The sequence below is a fragment of the Ambystoma mexicanum genome, chromosome 11 (genome assembly GCF_040938575.1).
Source record: "Ambystoma mexicanum isolate Mex_15411 chromosome 11, UKY_AmexF1_1, whole genome shotgun sequence".
Classification (NCBI taxonomy): Eukaryota; Metazoa; Chordata; class Amphibia; order Caudata; family Ambystomatidae; genus Ambystoma; species Ambystoma mexicanum.
Window position 1 is genome coordinate 624,815,482 of NC_090934.1, and position 21,903 is coordinate 624,837,384.

The 21,903-nt window shown below is 42.9% G+C and overlaps 1 protein-coding gene across 3 annotated transcripts in view; it reads left to right on the forward strand.

The window, feature by feature from the left end:
- Positions 1–21,903, forward strand: part of GAS2 (growth arrest specific 2) — a 1,136,685-nt gene that overhangs the window by 750,063 nt on the left and 364,719 nt on the right. For all 3 annotated transcript variants that reach the window (XM_069623497.1, XM_069623495.1, XM_069623496.1), the window contains exons 6-7: positions 2,843–2,987; positions 16,375–16,482. In XM_069623497.1, the coding sequence (XP_069479598.1) occupies positions 2,843–2,987; positions 16,375–16,482 (253 nt within the window). The remainder of the gene's footprint in view (positions 1–2,842; positions 2,988–16,374; positions 16,483–21,903) is intronic.

A 21,903-nucleotide genomic window follows, 5' to 3' on the forward strand; every position in this document is an offset into this window, starting at 1 on the left:
GCTCCTCTAGCCACCCCAGAGTACTAGATATTTCTGTCAGAAAAAAAACATAATATCATTTTTTTTATATCTAATACAGAAAGTTTACAAATATATCAGTAAAATGCAGTACACTTACTATTTCAGGTAAGGTGTTTTCTGAGTGGTCTGTAGATCTGCTCTTGTTCTTAGTTGTGGAGTTTCTGTGAGGTAATCATGTTGGAAGCCTATCTTACTTCTTTTGGTATATTCAATTTTAGAACATATTGTATTTAAATCAATGGTTAGTGTGTTATATATTTGGGTTACAATTCTTATTTATTACTACATATAATGTGTATGTGTGCTGGTTTGTGAATTTGTAAAATGTTCATATGTTATGGTATAACAATTAAACATACCCCCTAGACTTTTTGGGTAATGGTGCTGTTGTCCGAACATGTCCGCGGACATTTAAAGAGTTTGCGGACATCGAATTAAGTAGAGGGGGTTCAGTATGTTCTATGTTACTTGTACATAAAGTCAGAGTTATTATTGTTAAGTTGTGCTACTAAAAACCTATGAAATTCAGTAAAAAAAACTTTGTTAAAGGTACGTTATGGTTAAGGTGCGCTACTAAAAACCTATGAAATTCAGTGAAAAAACTTTGTTAAAGGGACGTTATGGTTCCAAGTAAAACCGAAAAGTAAATGCACATGTAATGTCATCAGTGATGTCATCAATGACATTTGTGATGTTATCTTTGATGTTGTGGGTGTTAGTCTTAGCAGTGCACGGTGGTGGTGCAAGTTATAGTTGCTTAGTTTACCATACATGGCGAATTTCAGGGGTTTTTCGATTTTACTTGGAACCAGAACGTCCCTTTAACTAAGTTTTTTGTGAATTGTTGTTCTTGAAATTTAATAGTTAATTGAAACTGAGCATGCTGAACAGAGCACAGACTGAATAAATGTTGGATTCCTCCTTAGAGGATCCCATCCCTCGTCACCAGTTATTGTGTCCTCGTCAACAAGGTCTCAACATTAAATAATGAACCTACATGCTTGGATGAAAGTAAGATCCTCTATAGTTGCACTATCTTCCCCAAACTCGTTTCTCCTCTCCCTTTTGTTTTCTTTTTCCTGCTCCTTCCTGTCATTTGTCCCACCTCTTCTCATTGAAGCATATGACCAGAAGATAGCAGTGACATGTAGAAAGAAGGCGACTATGTTAAACCTTTAGAAAGGGACTTGACAGAAACTGTGCTGTACTGTTAGGCCAGATGAAGGTAGAGCCCGATTATGTGGTGAAATCATATTGTCTCCCAGTGCTTTTGTGATTGTGCCCAATCTTGTCAAAACAGAAGCTACCAGCACCAAAACAGTTGTGCATGTCCCATTTTGTGGAGCAGAGCACTGTGCAGATGCTCAGTGGGGCGCCTATCATTGAGTAAACTAGACTTGAGCAAACTACAGCCCAGGACACTGGGCTCAGTATTTGCAGATAGATGAGATCTTTGTTTGAACACCCTTTATCACCTTCTTCCGCGAGTACATTTCTTGCTTGCCCTGTTTCTGTCTTTTCAAATAGTGGTGGGATGGAAGCTATACCACAAAGTTTGACGTTCTTTAATTTGAGGTTGTCTTTTGGCATTTTGTATTTTTATTTAGTTTACATCTAAATTCATACCTTTGACAAAACCATATTTATTTAACTTCAGATAGATGAAAATGTGTTGCAAATATCTGCTTCACTTCTTTACATTTTCTGTGATACATATGGATGTACTAACAGCCCTGCATATAGCTTACTATTCCCTCACATTGGATCTTGATCTCAGCGTCAGTACAATGTCCTCTGGTGCTAAAACGACAGGTATTTTCTTAGTCCCTTGCAGGAGGCAATATTGCATCCTGCAGGGGTTTTCACGTTTGCTGCTCAGTAGTTAATCGAATCCATGTTTTCATGATAGTCTCACAAACAAATGTCAATAGAATGAATCTAAAAGGCAGTTACCTACATCATCTGTGGTTAGTCTGAGAATCTGTTGTGGTTGATGGTCTCTAGGACCAGAGTCGGAGACCCCTGTACTAATTGATTAAACACTATAGTAACTCATTATGGTGACACCCATTACTGTCTTTATAGATACTGTCATATTAAAATATTAATTTTGAAATATAGATTGTTTCTTGACTTGCCCGTAAAATACAGTACTTATTGGACATATAAATTAGTCTAACTAGTAAAACTATTAATACAAATAATATTGTGTTCTAATAAGGCACTTAATGCCAGACTCCCCCAGCTTCTAAGCACTCTACCAATAGGTGCTACTATTGCCTCAGTTGCAATGGTACTTGATGTATCAACATAATACGAATACATTAAACTTGTGAAGTGCAGGCTGCCCTGATGTCAGAGACCAATGCTTTTACTCATCTACCAATGCACCTTTGACTGATAATGAAGGCATGTTATATGTTGTCATGTTATATATACTCTGTGAAATATCTTATTAGATATATATGTTAGAGTGGCCTACCTAATAATAGATATATGGTACAAAATTAAGTGTTAAAATGTACTGAGCGTGTGATTTAGCATTGTAACACATATGTAATAAGCCCGGCACGTTCATGATTGCTATTTGAAAACTAATTCTAAGCCGGGAACTAAGAATATCAAAACATCATCTGCACATCATACAAAGGGTGTGCAAAAGGAATGTATATGTCAGGGAATTTGAATGCATTCAATAAAGATCATTTAGTTCTATCATATCATGATTTACCCAGGAGTAGTGTTATGCAAAGGACATTTGTGTCTCCTTGTTTATGTATATCTTCATTATGCGATAATGTGAATCTGTTTTTATTTTCAGATATGGCGTAGAGCCTCCTGGTTTAATACAATTGGAAAAAGAGATTGAACAAGAAGAAACACGTTCACCGCCTCCCCCATCCCCGTCACCATCTCCAACAAAGTCCCCTGTGAAAAAGAGCACAGGAAAACTATTGGATGAGGCCGTAAGTATGATGTTATGTAACACAGTGATGACGCCTATATGTAAGAAAGAATTAAAGAGCTACTCAATAATTACACTGTATTTTAGTATTTCTGTAAAACAACGACGTACATGTTGATGGGATATAAGGTGTGCACGTGCATTGCTGCACATATTAATTAAAGGGTGCCAGTGGCATTTTTAACGACCGAAAGGCCATCGTTTTTTTTACCCCTCATGCAACTTATTTTGTAAATGTTATAAAAATGTTATATTGTTTAATGGTTTTCCTTTTATTAGCAACAACCTGATGCACCTTTTATTAAGCAACAACCTGATGCACTGTGTCATGCAATTAGCATCTCATTAGTGAGAGAAAACTATATGTTCATCTATTAAATTAATATTTCCTTTAAAGGGGGGGGCTGCAAGTAAACAACGAATATGTCTCCCTGCACCCACGAACACACCTATCTTTAAATCCTAGGTTTTGCTCTTGTATAATTAGCACTAGTTTTTTAGTTCACTGCAGAACAGTTTTAAATTCATTTTATGGTTGTTTGGTACAACAGGGAGGAAGGAGGAGGTGAATAGGTCCAGGCGGATATGTTTGCCCAAAACTCAAATTACCCAATGTTTACTGCATGCATGATATTAAGAACTTTTCAAACGTTTCTGAAGATTCAGCAATGGAATTCAGGGGCCAGATTTAGTAGCTTACAGAAGGCCCAAATGCTAAACCGTATTAGCAGTTGTTGGAAACATTTCAGAGATGGAGGACGTATGTAGCTGTTATTGTAGACTGGGCTAAAAAAGAACAGACTGTTTAATTGTATTTTTATGAAGGCAACATGGAAACATTATTTACAAGTGATATTTTGAATGTTCTTGGAGTACCATGTGTCCTCACACCAGTCATAAAACCTGGGCTTACTAGAACCAAATATGGGAGATTCATTCTGAGTGGAGGACTCACTGTAACAGAGCTCTGTTTTCAGAAGCCTCCTCTCTCTTGGAGGCACATCATGACTATTCCACAACTATGTCTGCTACTGGCTTAATAATGTGGACACCTTACTAATCTTTACCACTGATTGCTGGGGATGTGCAGGACTCAGACTACATCTGCCATAATTCCCTGTTCCTGAATGGCCTAATGCACTCCAGCCGTTCTGGGTACTTGGGCTCCAGTGTTTAGAAATAGCTAAGGACCTTTGCACCTATGAGCGCACTTGGTCATGAAGAGGAGGGAAGGGCATGAAGCCAATGTTTATGTGCTCTAGATCATCTTTGAGACAAATAGTGCAGAGATGAAGGGGATCAGAATATTGTTACCCATTTTCCTGATATACTATAGGTTGCATAACTTGTTGATGGGTCCCGTTTTCCTGCGACTGACTCCTGGCACTGCAACTAAATGTGTCCTGTGCCTGTTTTTTTTACAAAGCAGCTTACACTCAGTACAGGCCAGTGTGGTTCCAGGCATTCTTCTTAGCAGTCACTCTGTTGCTGTTCAGAATGCTCAACTCGTCCACTGAAATCCACACAACAACAATTCCCACGGACCCTGGAATGACTCCAGTGTTTGTGAAGCAATACCACTTGCCTCTCGCATCCATGGAGTCCCTGACGGAAATCATCAAAAACCTTGAGTCTCATGGGATAATTCATCCAGTCCACAGCACCTTTAATAATCCGGCCAGTGGAGACTCTGTGCTGACCTTAGGGAGCTAAATAAACGGGTCCATATGTCCCTATGGCCTCTCCCATATATTGACCAAGGACTGGCCCAGATCCAGGGGGCAAAAGTATACACTGCCATTGACCTGACCAATGGGTACTGGACCGTGCTATCAGTAGGGAGGATCAATACAAGCTGGCCTTTACCTTCAGGGGGTAAGCAGTACACGTGGACCCAGACTCCCTTCAGATACATCAACTCTGGGAACGATTTCAATATCTTCCTACATAAGGCTATGACCGACTTTGGTGAAAGGAGTAACCTGGCCTATGTGGATGATGTTTTGATAAATAGCTCAACTGTGGAGGAACACACAGCGGAAATCCATTATGTTCTGACACAGTTGAGGGTTGCCGGAGCAAAACTCTCCTTCCAAATGGCACAGTGGTGCAGGACCCGTTTCAAATTCTTGGGGCATGAGATAACTCCTGAGGGTCTCTGTCTTCAGGAGAAGAAAGTGGAAGCACTCCGAAAACTAAAAGACCCCACAGCTCTGCAAGGCCAATAAAGTAATCTCCTATGAAAGCAAGACTTTATCCTCTGTTGAGGAAAAATTCAACGATTGTAAGAAGGCACTCCTGGCAACGTGTGGGCATTGAAAAATTACCGCCCGTTTATCCAGGGGCAACACACATCATAGTGGAGACTCCCCACCAGCCTTTGCAATACCTCCAAAGTGACAGAATCCGGGCCAGAAATGTGAGTAATTCCAGAATTACTTCCTGGATTCTGTCAATGCAAGGCTTTCCTGTGGAGGTCAGATATGGCCAAAACAAGAAGAGTCCCCTCACGCAAGGTCTAGCTGACTTGCATGATTGTGCCAGAGAAAACTGTCTTGAGGATGAAAGTCTTAAAACCCAGGTCAACATGGAGGCGTACCTGAATTCCCCGCACAAAGTCTATGAAGAAGACAAGTGTGAGGGAATGCCCACAGTTTATGTGGACGGGTGCTCCTACCATGTTGACAACAACGGGGAGAAGGAACTGGTGGCCCACATTGGGAACGCCTGGGTGAATGATGCCCCAGAACCCTCTGCTGCATACAAAATCGGTCCCTGCAGTAGTCAGGTGGCAGAGTTGATGGCAGTTCATCAGGCCATCCTCACTGCCGTCCAACACCAACTCCATGAACTGGTCATAATCACTGATTCAGATTATGTCCGGAAAAGGGTTCGTGGAGCACGTGGTTAATTGGAAAACCAGAGGTATGCTATGTGCTAACAACAAACCGCTTAAACATGGCAAGCTCATCCAAAATATTGATGATCTGGTCACCTCTAGTGGAATGACCATCTATTGGAAAAAGATTAAGGGTCACTCCAGAATAGAGTGGCCAGACAAAACTGGAAATGACCTAGCTGATCAGCTGGCCAAAATCAGAGCCATCCAGGTGGATCTCCTTGAGATCGAGTCCCTGTTGGGGGAAATGCAGGTCACGGCTATCACTAGGTCCCAGACAAATGCTCACAATGAACTCTCAACTGCCCAGTGGAGTAAGGCGACCCCAGATGCTGATTTAATCACGGCACAAAAATGGGATTTGATTATTGGTAAATTTGATCAACACATTGAGGACCCTGAAAAATTTCCCCTGTCAGATACTGATCACATTGGGAAAGAGGACCTGAGAGTGTTGATGAAATGTCCAAAAATGTTCTAAATCCAAGATGGTTTGTTGGTAAGGAGATCCATATCTGGCTGTGACCAGTGGGTGGTCCCTACCTCATTCCGAACCCTGCTGCTAAGTCACGCGCATGACCCGGTCCCAGCCGGTCATCAGGGGTTTCTCACTACTTTAGAAATCTTGCGAGAGGTTCCATACTGGCCACACATGGGGCAGGACCTCGACCAATCCTTGAAGGGGTGTATTGTGTGTGCACAATTTCAGCCAACATCACTCACACACTGAGGTCCCCTCCAGAAGAAGGGGATGACACTGCCCTGGTCAGATTTACAAGTAGATTTCATTGGGCCCGTGGTTCGCTCCTCTAGGGGGAACAAGTACATGTGAACCGTAACATGCTTGTTTACCAAATGGGTCGAATCCCAAGTTGGGACATCCGATTACCGCTTGTCCTGATGGCCATCAGATCTACACCGTCTTCTGCAACTAAGATGTCTCCATTTGAGCTGATGACTGGATGAAGGATGGTGTTACCTCAGCATTTGCTCTATAGAACACAGGAGCAGACACTGATAAACGCCTCCACGATTCATGCGTATGTTGAGAATCTAAGAAAATACCTTCAACGTGCTTTTGGAATCTGGAAAGATCTGCAGAGGTTATGAAGACTCAATATGATCTAAAAACAACCAAAAAGGAATACCAAGTAGGAGACAGGATCTTCTTGTACAATTTCCAAAGGAACCAGACCAAAGAGTGCACATTTTTGCCCAGTTGGCACAGTCCTTTTGAAATTTTAGATACAATTACACCTGTCGCCTACAGAATCTGCATCCCCAAAGGCAAATTGACAGAAAAGAAATGGGTCCATATTAATCAGCTAAAGAGTTGTCACCCTAGGCACACTTGCAGCAAATTGAGGAGCCAAGAGAGAATCAAATAGAGGGGACATCTGAAGCATAAGAATGAGAAAAAGAAGAATCAGAAGTGAATGAGGGATTTATACGTATAATTATGTAACAGGGAATATTTTTCGTCATCATCAATTGTCATCATTGAATGCCTGCTTATCCCACTGCTGTCATCAATTTGCGCCACGGTAAATGCGCAGAAAATGCCCCATACGATCCTATGGACTCGGGGGAAGAAATGGGAATTACCAGCATTGACACAACTTGGGATCCGATGCTAATAGCTCAAGACCAAGTTGTGGTAACGCTATTTGCATTGGGCGGTATACCTGTGGATTTACGACCGGGATATGCCCACTCGTGATGAGACCCTAAGTCACTTTTCTATTTACTATGGTGGGGCGCCATCTTCTTTTTCTTTGTTTACTGGAAATAGGGCAATATCAAGATGCGCACAGACAATCACCGCTAAAAAAAGGAAAACATTTAAACTTTTCACACTCCTGATGAAAGCCTGGCATGCCGATAGCTATCAGCCATCTACAGGGGTTGTACTGGCTGGTACAACCTCCCCGCCCCCAATGCGGGGTGATTGATATATTCTATTCCACCTGAAAAGAAATGCAACGTTTTTGTTATACAGTAAAAGCTCAATTTTAAGACACCATTAGTAACCTTTTGTTACAAGATAATCATAAATGCAGGTTGACTGAATGTTGGTAGTAGGAGCTGAATAACAAAGCATACAGGCCAGGTAGCCAATCTTCCCGGCCTGTTTGCACAATTATCTGGGTCCAAAATATTGGCTTCTGCCCATTTACTTAACTGGAATGTTACTGTTACCAGCAACAGAGGTGTTGCTTACTAGAGAGTGAAGGCAAGCGCCCCCAACCAGCACGATCCTCCCCGCAATGAGAGACAATGAAGGACTCTCCCAGAATGGGAATAAGGCCAAGACAGAGTGCGGGTGAGCGTAAATGGGAGTTTATCAATCAGAATAGGGCATGCAAAGAACTCTGCAAACTCCGAGAGCGCTCTGTCTGACAATAGCAAAGACAGGCGTATATATTTACAAAACAAGTCATCAGAACCTACATACTATAAGGGGCACAAGTTCAATGGGATTGGGTGGCGATGACTAGCTATAGGCGCTGCTGCGATGTGGTTGGCCTTGGCTGGAGGACGTCACTGGTCAGCCTTGTGGGTTGGGCTGGGCCTGGCAGGTCAGCTGAGTTCATCCGGGCGGTGTTGTTGTGCCATTGTGGCCAGTGTCAGAGATTAATGTCTTTTCCTGACTTATTTGCCCTAGGCCATGCACACCACAGTCATTCAGTTATTGCAATATTATCTTCTTTAGTAAATCTTTCAATAGGTTATTCTACAGGTTAATGCAACACAGGAGGAATGCACCTTGTGAGGGGTTTGATGGTGATTCATCAGTGCGTGGTACCAGTGTCCTGTTGACCGGTACCATAGGTCGAGGGGCTAAGTCTCAGGGCATGGGACGGGTGGTACATGTCTTTCTGTCTTGTTAGAAGTCGTTATGAATGGGCTGCTGTATGTTGCCACAGTATTGGGTGTCCTAATTGCACAGGTTGAAAACAACAGGGAATGCTTGGAAAGCTAAAGTGCACGGTAAAACCGTGATCGTCCTTTAAACCGTTAACAAGGAGAACATATGATATCACAACAAAAACGGTTATATTAGGAAGAGGGACATTTAAGGTGCATCTTAGGTATGCTAACACATTGGTAAAATGGAGTGCTCACACTCAAACACAGAAAAGGAGGGGGGGCACCCAACTCGGCGTACCTATCCCTCAGGAAGAACACCCTAGCCCTGGCGGGGGTGTCTGTCCCTGGGTAGCGCGTGGTGTATCGCCTACTAAAAAGATATAGAGGAGAAAGCTGTCCCTCAGCCTTCTATACTGGTGGCTGTGTCCAATGACTGACACATGTTGTCCAAAAAAAAAAAAAAAAAAGAGAGAGAAAACAGAGAATTAAAAAAAATGGTATTCTCCAGATGGTTGAGCAATGTTCAACAAGGTGTGGATTAGACCTTGGGGCTGCTTGATCTAGAGGGTAGGTACAACCTGCTGGGCAGGTCAACTGTTTTTTCCTTTCCAAAGTGTATAACTTTACTGGTGCCCGTGGGTCACTAAGGTTGGGATGAAAAACAATTCGTCTGGAGAGACCACTGGTGGATGGAGAGATAAAACACAGCCAGGGAAAGGCTGGGGGGCTAAAAAAAGGCTCTTGTAAAAGTGTTGAGCTCACTCGGTGGTGCCGGGCGTGCTGCAACACGTTATTCAGGAGGAAAATCTCTCTGTCGGTGTGCAAGAGATCAGAAGTGGGTCATGAGAGCCCTCATGACCGAAAAGGGTCGACCGGTTTCAATGGCGATAGAGATTTGTGCCATCTTCGTCAGGACCGTTGATTTTAGATACAGGCTGGATTGCCAAGGTTCAGAATTCAGCTGAACATGATCGAAATTTTTTCAAAAAAAACCTTTTTCTGGTGTCTCCTGTAGGGAGACAAAAAGAGGGGGGGGGAAACAGGGGGAAATTCACGATCAGGGCAATAGGGGGCACTGGTAACTGAAAGAACAATGCAATTACAAAGGTGGAGTCTTTACTGTGTTTAAGTGAGCATAGGAAGCAGAGGGCACAGGGCCATAAGTCTAAGGTGATCCGGTGGGTTGTGGGGATTAAGAGGGGGCGCCTGTGGATTTGTGTATTCAGGCGGAGGTTTACTGCTGTGCTGTAAACAATGCAGGTGGCAGGCCGTGGCCTTGGGTGTTGCAGAGGGGACTACCAATCTTTGAAGCGGCTCCAGCCTAGTTGGGGGAGGTGGAGCAGCGCGGCGCGGGCCTCTGCTCTCTTGTTTGGCAGTCTCCGCAGGGTGGGAGGGGGAATGGCCTTGCACATGTTCACAAAGGTATCTTCCTCGTGTGTTGCCGACTTTAGGTGAAAACATCATAAACATTTGAACACTCTATAATACTCATTTGGATCAGTCGAAAACATACATTTTAACTTTGCTAAATGTCTCTCAAATATAGCCAGTCTGAGCACATTATTTGTACAGTATGTTTTAACAACTACAACATTTAGTTATATGCATATACATTTGCAGTAAGTGAGGTAGTAGTGAGGTTGGTGGAGCACATAGAAAATGACTCGCCACCGTACGTGACGGTAGTGGCACATAAGGGGCTTAGACATACACGCATGACAGGTGCATTCTCGCGCGTCCTTCACATGAGCCCTCTGTGTGGTTATATTCGTCTTCCCTTGCACTCTAGCAGCATTAGTTCGGTTATGGTGCGGGACCATGGGGTGTAAGCTTTTCAAGGATACACATAACGAATAGTCCCCTGGCACGCTCTTTTATTGTTAGCACCCAACTGCAGTGGTGTGGGTTCTTCATTGCTAATGTCACGTAAGCATGCATTCTACCATATTTATACATTTTACAGGTTTCCTTAATAGAAGAAGTTTTGTGGAGAAATGCAAGCTTTGCAAGTAGTCTTGGCATTAATATTTGGGAACTTTTGCTTTTATCCGAGGACCGTTTTGCAGTTCTCTTTTTCACCCAGGGCTCGCTGGCCAGGTCATGCTGGGAGCAGTGATACACTGCGGAAGGTGAAATGTTACAGTGTTAGTATCTTACACTAGCTCATGTCCGTCTTGTTCGTGGGAACGGGCTCACAGCGGATCTGCCAGGGAGCTGCGGCCACAGGGATAATTGAAACTCTCCGAGGGTGGGGGCCGCGCTACAGTGCGCTGAGCTCACACCATCTTTATTAGACAAAATGGTTTCTGAGGCCTAGCTAAATTCAATACGTGTGGGCAATGTCTTCAGCAGGTGAGCCCTCCACCACCTGGGCCCTGGTGGTATGAGGGGACGCCCGATGAGCCATGGCCCTCACCTGGGGGACGTAGGCAAGGGGGGTCTTTTGGACCAATCCTCCCCTACATTTCCCCCCTTTCGTTACTTAAGTAACAAATTCTTTAACTCTTCCAATCTCCTACACTCCGTCAATGATTGTGTCATCCCATGCTGGTGTGCCTTTTATGGGCATCCACGCTCTGCACACCCCCCTTAAGCTCTCACCCCTCCTAGCATATTCATCTGGGGTACAGGTTAGGTATATACATCCGCTCTCTCCTTCCAAGTCTACCCACACCTCCTGGTACCATTCTAGTATACGGGGCTCTCTGATGGTGGTATGCCACAATTTGTCTACGATATCCTTGTCATGATACCTGGGCACTAGCTGATACCTGGGTGTGTCATCAGTTCCTGTTTGTAGCTACACTTCCTGCATAGTTTGTATTGTACCACGGGTGTTGCCCATTGTCACCATCATCATTGCACCATTAGGTACTGCGTTAGCACAACATCGAAGACCCACGTGGCACAGGCAAAAAATAAAGAGGAGGAACACCACATCTGGCATCAAAAATGTCACAGTCATTCCCAGCCATGAGGGAACCCAGGAGAAGATATTGTCGAACCATGTGCTTTCTTCTGCTCCACCTTCCATTTTCATCCTTTCTCCTAGGTTGTGTACTGCTTCGATCACATGGGACAGGGAGCCGTTTTCTGCGTCTTCAGAAGGTACGAAAGTGCAGCAGGCACTTCCGATTTTTCGGCAAACACCTCCATCCATCGCCGTCAACTGGTCCAAGACATAGCTGTTTTGCATGGTCATCAGCCGTAAAGCTCTTAGTTCCACTTTTATTACGTTGAACCCTTCTTCAGTGTCATTTGCCAGCTGGATCAGCTCCCAACGTGTTATCTGGAGCCATTTTGCGTTTGCTCTGGCCTGGATACTTGGGATGAGTGAGGCAAAGAATGTTTCTGCCGAGCTGAATAATCGATAACTGTTTGGGATCTGTGCCAGCAACTCTGATGATGCCTTTGATATGTAATTTGATGCTCGTCTGTTTCGGGACAGCACCTATTCCTTGTTCCCGGAAGACAGGACATATATTTTTGACTCTGCAGTCGGCTGGGTCGCACTCTGTTGGGTGTTTTCTTGTGTCCTTTTGCTCCCATCAATGTGGCTTTCTGGGATTACCATTAGGGCTGAGTGCAGAGTGGCCATTGAGCAGCTGCCACTCCATGACTGGGGGAGGTGCAGGTATGCCTGGTTGCCGCATACCCAATACGTGTCCATCAGGGCCGCTGTCCCTTTTCTCAGATCTGGGATGGTGAGGGTCTTGTTACAGTTCTTGTTTGTCCCCATGGAGGTTTTCCCCTCTCCTTTAAAACATAGTTCATAGTCTATTTCGTTCTGCAGCTTGAAGGGTTTTTCAATGGCTGTTACCCAAGTTAGTTTTGAAATGTGTTCCTTCCATACTGATGTGCACGTTTCTTCTATCCATTGCAATTTCTCTGGTGCCACACCCCTCAGCGCTTCAGCTTTACACAGTACTTCTTCATCCTTCCACTTGTTGTCCGAAAAAAGTGTCCCTTGTATCACAAAAAATGGTTCTTCCAGACATACCACTCCTACCGTCTTTGGGTAGCAAGTTTTCTCGTTCTGCAGCATTCTAAAAGTAACTTCATGTGCCTGGAAGGTGTTCTTAATCCTGCACAACGTGAGATGCCGGAGACATTGGGCATCTACAATAGGCAACTCTTTGGGTAACAATACCTTGGGTGTACCTGAAGCATGGGGGATGAGGGAGCAGACATAGCAGCTCTCATTTGTTGTTTGTTTAGCTGTTGCACTCATATCCGCATACCATTTATTCGTCTGGTGGGGATGTCGTGGGTCTTCCATTTTATCTAGTCCTAACCCATAGTACTCATCATACTTCCTCCTCCCCACTTCCCTTTTTCGTCTGTTATTTTTGTTCCTCATGTACTTCCCAGCCTCATGGGCAATAGACAAAATGGGCCCCCCTTTCTCGTTCCCGCCCCCCTTTGCCCAGTAATCATATAATATTTTGTGTGTTGCTCTCATCCTTTCCTTTTCTTCCTTGACGTTATCTGTCAGTGTGCTTTTTGCTATGGGGGCAGGCTGGCTGGTGGGGGTGTTATAGAACCAGGATATAGCGGACGGGTTTCGGTCATTTAAACTGCAAGCATTGTAATTAGATATCTTTGGCGGAGACACCGTGTTATTTTGCATTTCACCTTGTAGCCCTTCATGTTTTGAGATGACAGCATTGGATGGTGTGGTATAATAACCCCATACAAGTTTAGTTCCGTCCCATACCAAAAAGTCACCTTCCTTAGTATTTACACTCGTGGTTGCATTGATCACAGTACTGCTGTTAATCCCTCCCCCCTCGTTCATCTCGATAGAGATGAACGCTATGAACCAATATGTAACCAGGCCAAACATTATTGTAAAAAACAATGTAATACACACAGATAATCCACACTCATACGAATATCTGCATCTCTCAGTTAACCACTCTCTAAATCTAGTAAATCTATCCGTTGCAGGCTGCCCGTTAGATGCCATGGTAGCTCCTGTTTGAGATATAAAAGTGCATTAAGTGCATGAATGTAAACATTTTGTTGGCACTACCAGTGCCAGTATATATTGAAAGGGAATGGAAGCGGGTAGGGTTGTGGGGATGGGGATGCACAGACAAGGGTGTAAACACTTCATAATTTTATCATATCATTAATTACATATACTTTCACAAGTGGAAAACATTTTTTTTTTTGGAATATACAAAAAATACAAGTATACTTATTAGCCATTTTTTTTTTTCATTCATCTCTATTACTGTCACACACAAGTTCATATTCAGCCATTCTGCTCATTAGCATTGTTTGCTGTTGTCTGTGCCTCCTCATCCACCTCTTCCTGCACATTATTATATGCTTTTCGTACGTCTGTCAAATGCTGCAACACGTTATTCAGGAGGAAAATCTCTCTGTCGGTGTGCAAGAGATCAGAAGTGGGTCATGAGAGCCCTCATGACCGAAAAGGGTCGACCGGTTTCAATGGCGATAGAGATTTGTGCCATCTTCGTCAGGACCGTTGATTTTAGATACAGGCTGGATTGCCAAGGTTCAGAATTCAGCTGAACATGATCGAAATTTTTTCAAAAAAAACCTTTTTCTGGTGTCTCCTGTAGGGAGACAAAAAGAGGGGGGGGGAAACAGGGGGAAATTCACGATCAGGGCAATAGGGGGCACTGGTAACTGAAAGAACAATGCAATTACAAAGGTGGAGTCTTTACTGTGTTTAAGTGAGCATAGGAAGCAGAGGGCACAGGGCCATAAGTCTAAGGTGATCCGGTGGGTTGTGGGGATTAAGAGGGGGCGCCTGTGGATTTGTGTATTCAGGCGGAGGTTTACTGCTGTGCTGTAAATAATGCAGGTGGCAGGCCGTGGCCTTGGGCGTTGCAGAGGGGACTACCAATCTTTGAAGCGGCTCCAGCCTAGTTGGGGGAGGTGGAGCAGCGCGGCGCGGGCCTCTGCTCTCTTGTTTGGCAGTCTCCGCAGGGTGGGAGGGGGAATGGCCTTGCACATGTTCACAAAGGTATCTTCCTCGTGTGTTGCCGACTTTAGGTGAAAACATCATAAACATTTGAACACTCTATAATACTCATTTGGATCAGTCGAAAACATACATTTTAACTTTGCTAAATGTCTCTCAAATATAGCCAGTCTGAGCACATTATTTGTACAGTATGTTTTAACAACTACAACATTTAGTTATATGCATATACATTTGCAGTAAGTGAGGTAGTAGTAAGGTTGGTGGAGCACATAGAAAATGACTCGCCACCGTACGTGACGGTAGTGGCACATAAGGGGCTTAGACATACACGCATGACAGGTGCATTCTCGCGCGTCCTTCACATGAGCCCTCTGTGTGGTTATATTCGTCTTCCCTTGCACTCTAGCAGCATTAGTTCGGTTATGGTGCGGGACCATGGGGTGTAAGCTTTTCAAGGATACACATAACGAATAGTCCCCTGGCACGCTCTTTTATTGTTAGCACCCAACTGCAGTGGTGTGGGTTCTTCATTGCTAATGTCACGTAAGCATGCATTCTACCATATTTATACATTTTACAGGTTTCCTTAATAGAAGAAGTTTTGTGGAGAAATGCAAGCTTTGCAAGTAGTCTTGGCATTAATATTTGGGAACTTTTGCTTTTATCCGAGGACCGTTTTGCAGTTCTCTTTTTCACCCAGGGCTCGCTGGCCAGGTCATGCTGGGAGCAGTGATACACTGCGGAAGGTGAAATGTTACAGTGTTAGTATCTTACACTAGCTCATGTCCGTCTTGTTCGTGGGAACGGGCTCACAGCGGATCTGCCAGGGAGCTGCGGCCACAGGGATAATTGAAACTCTCCGAGGGTGGGGGCCGCGCTACAGTGCGCTGAGCTCACACCATCTTTATTAGACAAAATGGTTTCTGAGGCCTAGCTAAATTCAATACGTGTGGGCAATGTCTTCAGCAGGTGAGCCCTCCACCACCTGGGCCCTGGTGGTATGAGGGGACGCCCGATGAGCCATGGCCCTCACCTGGGGAAGGGACGTAGGCAAGGGGGGTCTTTTGGACCAATCCTCCCCTACAAGAGTTAATAAAGTGTAGGTTAACAAAGCGTTTACTGCACATGTTAATTTAACTCAACTATTAATAATGCTATGATATGATATGATGAGTCTGACAAACTCAAAGGGCAATGTACTGCGCTACAAAGTCCAATCAAAACCAAAACATCTTAAATAAAATATTGGCGACAGAACAAAGCATAAGGGAATACAAAGACAGTAAGCAGGGAAAATACTAAAGCTAAAACACATGTAAACACACCCATGCTATTTTGGTATCGCATATTTAAAAAAAAAAATTGGAAGGCTAATTTGAACAACTATATTTTATTGGCCTATTGAAAAAATAAGAAAACACATTTTCACAGGTAAATTATTTCTCTGTTGTATGTACATTAAAACATTTGTTTTTACGAATGGGAATGATATATAATAATTTTCCATAATGAAAAAAACTAGTCGCTCTCTGTCATTTATCTTTGTGTTCATTATCAATTCATTGAAAGTAGATTGCTGTGGAAGGAAGATATCCTTCCATAATTTAGTTCTCAATATTCCATTAACTTAATGATATTTTGACTACTGTCTTTCAGGTGAAACGAATTTCTGAAGAACCTCCATGTAAATGCCCCAACAAGTTCTGTTTGGAACGTCTGTCACAAGGAAGATACAAAGTTGGAGAGAAGATAGTATTCATACGGGTAACATAATACTTTAAATCTATAGAACTTTACTTTTACTTTATTTTACTCTAATTTCCCTGTTCTAGTATTTATTTTTAGATTTGTTTCATTGTAGTTTTGTTTCTGAGTCACATATTTGTACATTGTCTTAACAAAACAGGCTGTCCATTATTTTTCAGTTTAAGGTGAAGCATATCCTATATATCTTCTCTATTTCATGTATGCACAAAACACTGTTATACCATGCTCATAGTGAAATGGCATCAGAGAAGTGAAAAGCAAGGTGAATATGGACTATTCTTACACATTCAGTGGTTTATCCAAAACCAATAACGTTCTAGAAAAATAACACACCCCATCTTTTAGCTTGAAAATGAAAGCGGTAAAATCTAATCAATCTTTAAAATCATAGGACATTACTTCATGCCTGAAACCTATTGCCTGCCCTATCTCTTGTACAAAAAGTGTAAAAAGGGGAAATGTATGCAAAGGAACAATCCGTGTTCAAAAGAATAAAGGTAGTTGAACCAGCTCTCCTGCTTGTGTTAAACCTTACAGAGTAAGGCTGTCCTTGTAGGCAGGATGACACACTCTGGCTCGGTTTCTAACACTCTAAGCAGTTTCAAACCATAGATTGAGGCCTGCATGTCCTTCCACGTTAAAGTCTCTTTCTTGACTTTCAAAATTGTATTCCAAAGTAAAGTTCACAAAGTTGCCCCTCTGCCGGGCTCAGACCTTACAGCACACAGTTGACGAAGGTCCCCCTCTGTCGGTCTCAGACCTCTCACATCACAGTTCAAAACCAACTTGCAAGGGGGCTCCCTTCCCTAAGCGTATTGTACTTCGCGTGTCCCTCAATTGGGCTTGGACCCCTTTTGGATGTCCAAGACTTTTGAATGTGCGTGGCTCTCTTTACAGACCACCGCAGGACAACTTCAACTCAAAGTTCACATTCACTGTCGCTTAATTCACTTTTGCTGTTTGCTTGCGTCATAGATTAAAACAATGTACCTTTCACTGAGATTTTCGAATGGGCTACTTCATTTGGCCGTACCACTCCGTTACTTACTATCGATGATCTCACAGCTGCCTTTTACTTCAAAGTTAATTCACAGGTCTGCCTTTCTTCGCGTCTTATCCACACATGCACAGCCTTCACTTGTGATACAATGTTGCTACTTCATTTGCTTCAACACACATCAGCCTCTCCGGTTGCTTGCCACCTCACTGGCTGTGTGCACTTCTTTCTTGTTTTGCTATTTCCAATTTACGCGTCAAGGTTAGTACCACAGGCTGGGCCTTGCCTCCCCAACTCTGTCGTTCAACCAGGAGGGTAGCTGGTGTCCTTGAAACACAATGCAACTCCACGTATCTTTCATGGTCTGTCAGAGGCAACAACCTCTAGTAGGGAAACCTTGGGGTTATCGGGGCCACTGCTCTAGTCCCTTGGTCCGTTGCTCTGCTCCAGTAGGTGTGCCTTCGTCCTGGAAGGTTCTGCTCATACTCGTGTTACGCCTTGCTCAGAGTGTGTCTTTAGCTGTTGCCTTTTATTAGTGTAAGGAGAGCTAACTGGTATCAGGTTCATGCACTTAGTGTAAAGTGCCTGACTTTGTATGAACCCATTAACCGGACATGTCCAGTACTATGTGAGATTGATAGTCTGGTTACCCTGAGTCAACCCCTTCCTCGGCCCAGTGTTTGTGTGAAAGGGTGGGGTTGGGACTTCAGAAAATCCTAAATAATAGGATGAGGTAGATGAACAAAAAAGGGGGGAATACCGCGTCTCACCATCGGCTGCCTGCCCCCAACCCCCGAAGAACCCTCACCCAGGTGATCCTCACGCACTGGTCCACCCCCAGTAACTGGATCCAAAAGCGATGGCCGTGGCCTGGGCACCTGGATGTCAAGTCCTGAGGACTAGCAGGTAAGACACCCCTTGGTTTAACTCACCTTGTATATAAAACTGTTTTCACATTATATTTAGTTTGAGTAAATTGTATTAACCTAAACTGCTGAAAAGTGCATAATAATAATAATAATAATAATAATAATAATAATAATAATAATAATAATAATAATAATAATAATAATAATTTACCAGCACTACGCCAGAAACATTACTGGGAAAGATAAAATAACTAATAAGGGAGCAAGTTTAATAAGAGTCATATAACACAAGTAAACCATGTTTTGTATACATAGTAGAAAAATTAATGATGTATCAACACAATGTTAATAACAGCCTATTTGCCACTGTACTGTGCATAATTATTTATGGATCTCTCTAGAAAATTAATGTAAAATCACTGGTCAAAAGCTATTACCTCTCTTGGAAAGGCACCAGCTTGCACAATTACTTAGTATGAACATTTTATTTAGTAGGGAAATGAAATGTGACCATTCAAATAATAACATACGTCCCAGATGTAGATCCACCAAATGAAACCCTGGTCAACAATTGAGGTATGCAGTAATGTTCATTATCTGTTTTGGGTGTTTGCTATTACATGTTCTGAGTTATGACACAAAACCACCTCCAAGCTTGTGCAATTGGTATCCATCACCTTCAACTTACTAAAAGTGAACTACATTCCCCCCATGCCCTGCCCTAAGATATGATATATGATATGATATGATATGATATGGCATTTATAACGCGCCTATACACAAGTGTTTCAAGGCACGAGAAATAAGAGCGGAGAAATCCTCCTCGGTCTTCCGAAAATCCCTGAAAACGTGGTGAATTGCCCAACAATGACGCATCACTTGACCGCAGCACGGAATCTGTGATCTGGAGCCATCCGGTAACCATGTGCTCCCAAAGTATGAAGTATAAGGTTAAGCAGAGGAAATGTAACACCTCTTTTGTTCCTCACTGTATGTTACTGGTTATAACAGCACCCTGATATCTAAGGGTGTCGGCGCCTTACAAATTCACAAATAAATACATCTTTATCTATGGTAGGCTGTAAGTCTGTATTGATAGGCATACTCACTTTAAATCTATAAAATCCTACACAATAAGTATCAAGCCCATTTACAACATCATGAATAGCATTCCTAGTCCATCTGCTTGGAATAATTATAGAGACAATAAAATAAATCCAATTGTAACGCATTTTGGCAAATTATTAGTGGAAACCTTGGAAGCTTGAACCCATGCAAACACCGTTATTAAACAAGAGTACCTGGGAGGGATTTATTATTGACAATTAAGAAAGTAATGGGGCTATAAAGAAATATGCGAGATTGCATGTACATTAGTAAACCGACCAAACATACTGTTGAGTACACATAGAATATAATAAAAGATCAAAAAACAAAAAAAACAGCCTGCTGAATCCCTTCTAAGCAGATTTCCGCCATGGTAACAGCACCCAGACTGCAACACTTAAAATCATGGATGACCTCCACAACATCACTGACAAAGAACAGATATCACTTGTAGTCCTCCTCAGCATCTCAGCACATTTCAATACCTTACCATACCATCCTCCTGAACATCCTATCCCACAGGATGAAACTTTCAGGCACAATTCTCATCTGGCTTAGATCCTTCCCCACTGACAGGCCACATTTTGTCGCTGTGATCCCATATCTATGAAATCCCACCACAGATGAATATGGGTAACCACAAGAATCTTACATATCACCACTCCTGTTCAACCTATATCCTCAGACCCCCAACACCCACTTTCTCCAATATCCAGACAACACCCACATATGCTTACAAATATCCTTCAATTCAAAACTGAACACCCTCAGAAGACGTCTTTGCGCCACCTATGCCTAGATGGCCTCAGACTTACTAAAATACAACCTATCCAAAATTGAACATCTCTTCATCTGCCCTCCTTATTCAAATCCACCCTCACAGCCTAGGTCAAATAATTCACCATGGACTACTCACACATGTCATTCACCATCAACTCCCACCAATCTCGCTGCTATAACCGAAGGATTAAATGTACAGATACACCTCCTACCCAAGATAAAACGTTTTCCCCTTGAGGATTTATGTATGGCAGTCCAGGCACCACTTTTCTCCAAACTATCTGTGGAAATGCAGCAACTACACCCTTACCCTCCAGCAAGCCTTACAGAACGCACCTCCACTTGCTCCCCATAACCTAGAGGAATGCTTTCAAAGGATTCTGGATCATATACAACGGCCTCTACATCAAAACCCAATCCTAACTTCACATAAAACTGAAAGCCATTACGCACACAACAGAAAAGCCAACCAAAATCCCCCACACATTCCACTCTGCAATGTAAATTGCACAATAAATTGGGCTTCAACCAGTGGGCAATCAGAGCATGGATTGCCCCCACCCCAAATCTGCTCTGTCCCTCCCATCATCATCTTCTACAAAATCTGAAATCTTACATCTTTGTCCCACCCTAATGCATCCAAACCTGCGCCAGCACTGCATACAAGTTGAAATCAAATAAATGTAATACAATTGTAAAATAAATGCATCAAGCAGAATTGTCACAGAGTAATAGGCGTGATGGTATTTCAATTAAGTCAGCTTGTCATGGGCATATTGGGTACAACTGTGATAGCATTTGTGTCGGATCAATCACCTGGTGTCAAGCACTGAGTGTCCCTTTGATTACGGCTTCATGCCTCTAACAGCTGGGGGATATGCAATGGTGTAACATGGCTTTTACAAAATGTAATTCCCAGCACTGGGGGAATTGAAAATTGCCTTCGATGAATAACAACCAAAATTGATATAGATAATTATAGCTAAATAAGTGTACCATCTCTGCATAGTACTTTCTCTTAATTCAACACAATGGGCCTTATTCTGAGGTTGGAGGTAATCAATGCGCTATTAGCGCCATGACTACCTCCAATACCGGTACCGAGTCTGCCCTTGTTCAATGGGGATTTACCGGTCTATTCCGACCTTTCCAGGCGTTAAGGAAGGGACCCGCTAAGGGAACTCGGAATAGCGCGCAAAGGGATTACCGGCACCGGTGTCCTTACCAGTGCCCGGTATCCCTTTGCGCCAAACTCAGAATAAGGCCCAATGTATCGAATCTTGGATGTTGTGTGATTCAAAAGTGTAGTGACATGGAGTCAAACCTTTCTTTGCAAAAAGTGCCTAATTCCATAGAAACAATAGAAGGACATATGTGTATACCATTATTGGTTGAATTACCACGGTAGCAAACATATACGTGGGTTTCTGGCTTTGGAGTTTGAACTACGGGTTAAGATTCCTATGGCTTGCATATGTATTTAACATTTGTAATTTGGAGCATAATACAGCAGACAAAGGGCTGATTTACAAAAATGTTTTACAATGGTGCAATCCCATTGGGACAATTTTGGTAAAGTAGGACTCAAGCCTCTTAAATTAACAATACAAACTCTTAGAATGATTATGTAGTAATATCTATCGTTTTTGATATACATCATTATTG